This window comes from Penaeus monodon, chromosome 22 (assembly GCF_015228065.2).
Source record: "Penaeus monodon isolate SGIC_2016 chromosome 22, NSTDA_Pmon_1, whole genome shotgun sequence".
Classification (NCBI taxonomy): domain Eukaryota; kingdom Metazoa; phylum Arthropoda; class Malacostraca; order Decapoda; family Penaeidae; genus Penaeus; species Penaeus monodon.
The window spans coordinates 1,554,816-1,555,173 of record NC_051407.1 but is presented as its reverse complement, the minus strand read 5'-3'; the positions used below and the strand labels follow the sequence as shown (position 1 = coordinate 1,555,173).

Below are 358 nucleotides of genomic sequence, written 5' to 3'. Positions count from 1 at the left end.
ACAATGACTTTGTAATCAGCTGACCACCCTCCCCCCCTCTCTCCCTCTTCTCCCACAGGAGTTGCGTCAGACGTGTGCATGGAGTGTCGCTGCGCCGCCGGGAGCATGTACTGCTCTCCCAAGTGTTGCTTCCTCCCTTCGCCCTTCAGCCTGACCGCCCAGCACCACCAGGAGTTCTCCACGAGGCCCCAGGAAGCACCCGCGCCTCACCCGCTCTCCTACGTCAGGAACCAGTACACGGAGGGAACATTTCTGTAGAAGGGGTGGTCGGTGATTCGCCTCATCTCTCTTGCCTGAGGTTTCCGCGCTGAAGGTTGGGGGCAGGGAAAAGGGAGGGGGGTTTGTGCATGGGAGAGTG

At 60.6% G+C, this 358-nt stretch overlaps 1 protein-coding gene across 1 annotated transcript in view; it reads left to right on the top strand.

Annotated features, from left to right (window-relative positions):
* The window catches only part of LOC119586814, a 65,518-nt gene extending 65,166 nt beyond the window's left edge, over positions 1-352 (top strand). The window contains exon 8 of the mRNA XM_037935540.1: positions 59-352. Coding sequence (XP_037791468.1) covers positions 59-258 — 200 coding nt within the window. The 3' untranslated portion in view covers positions 259-352. The remainder of the gene's footprint in view (positions 1-58) is intronic.
* Positions 353-358: the final 6 nt, after the last annotated feature.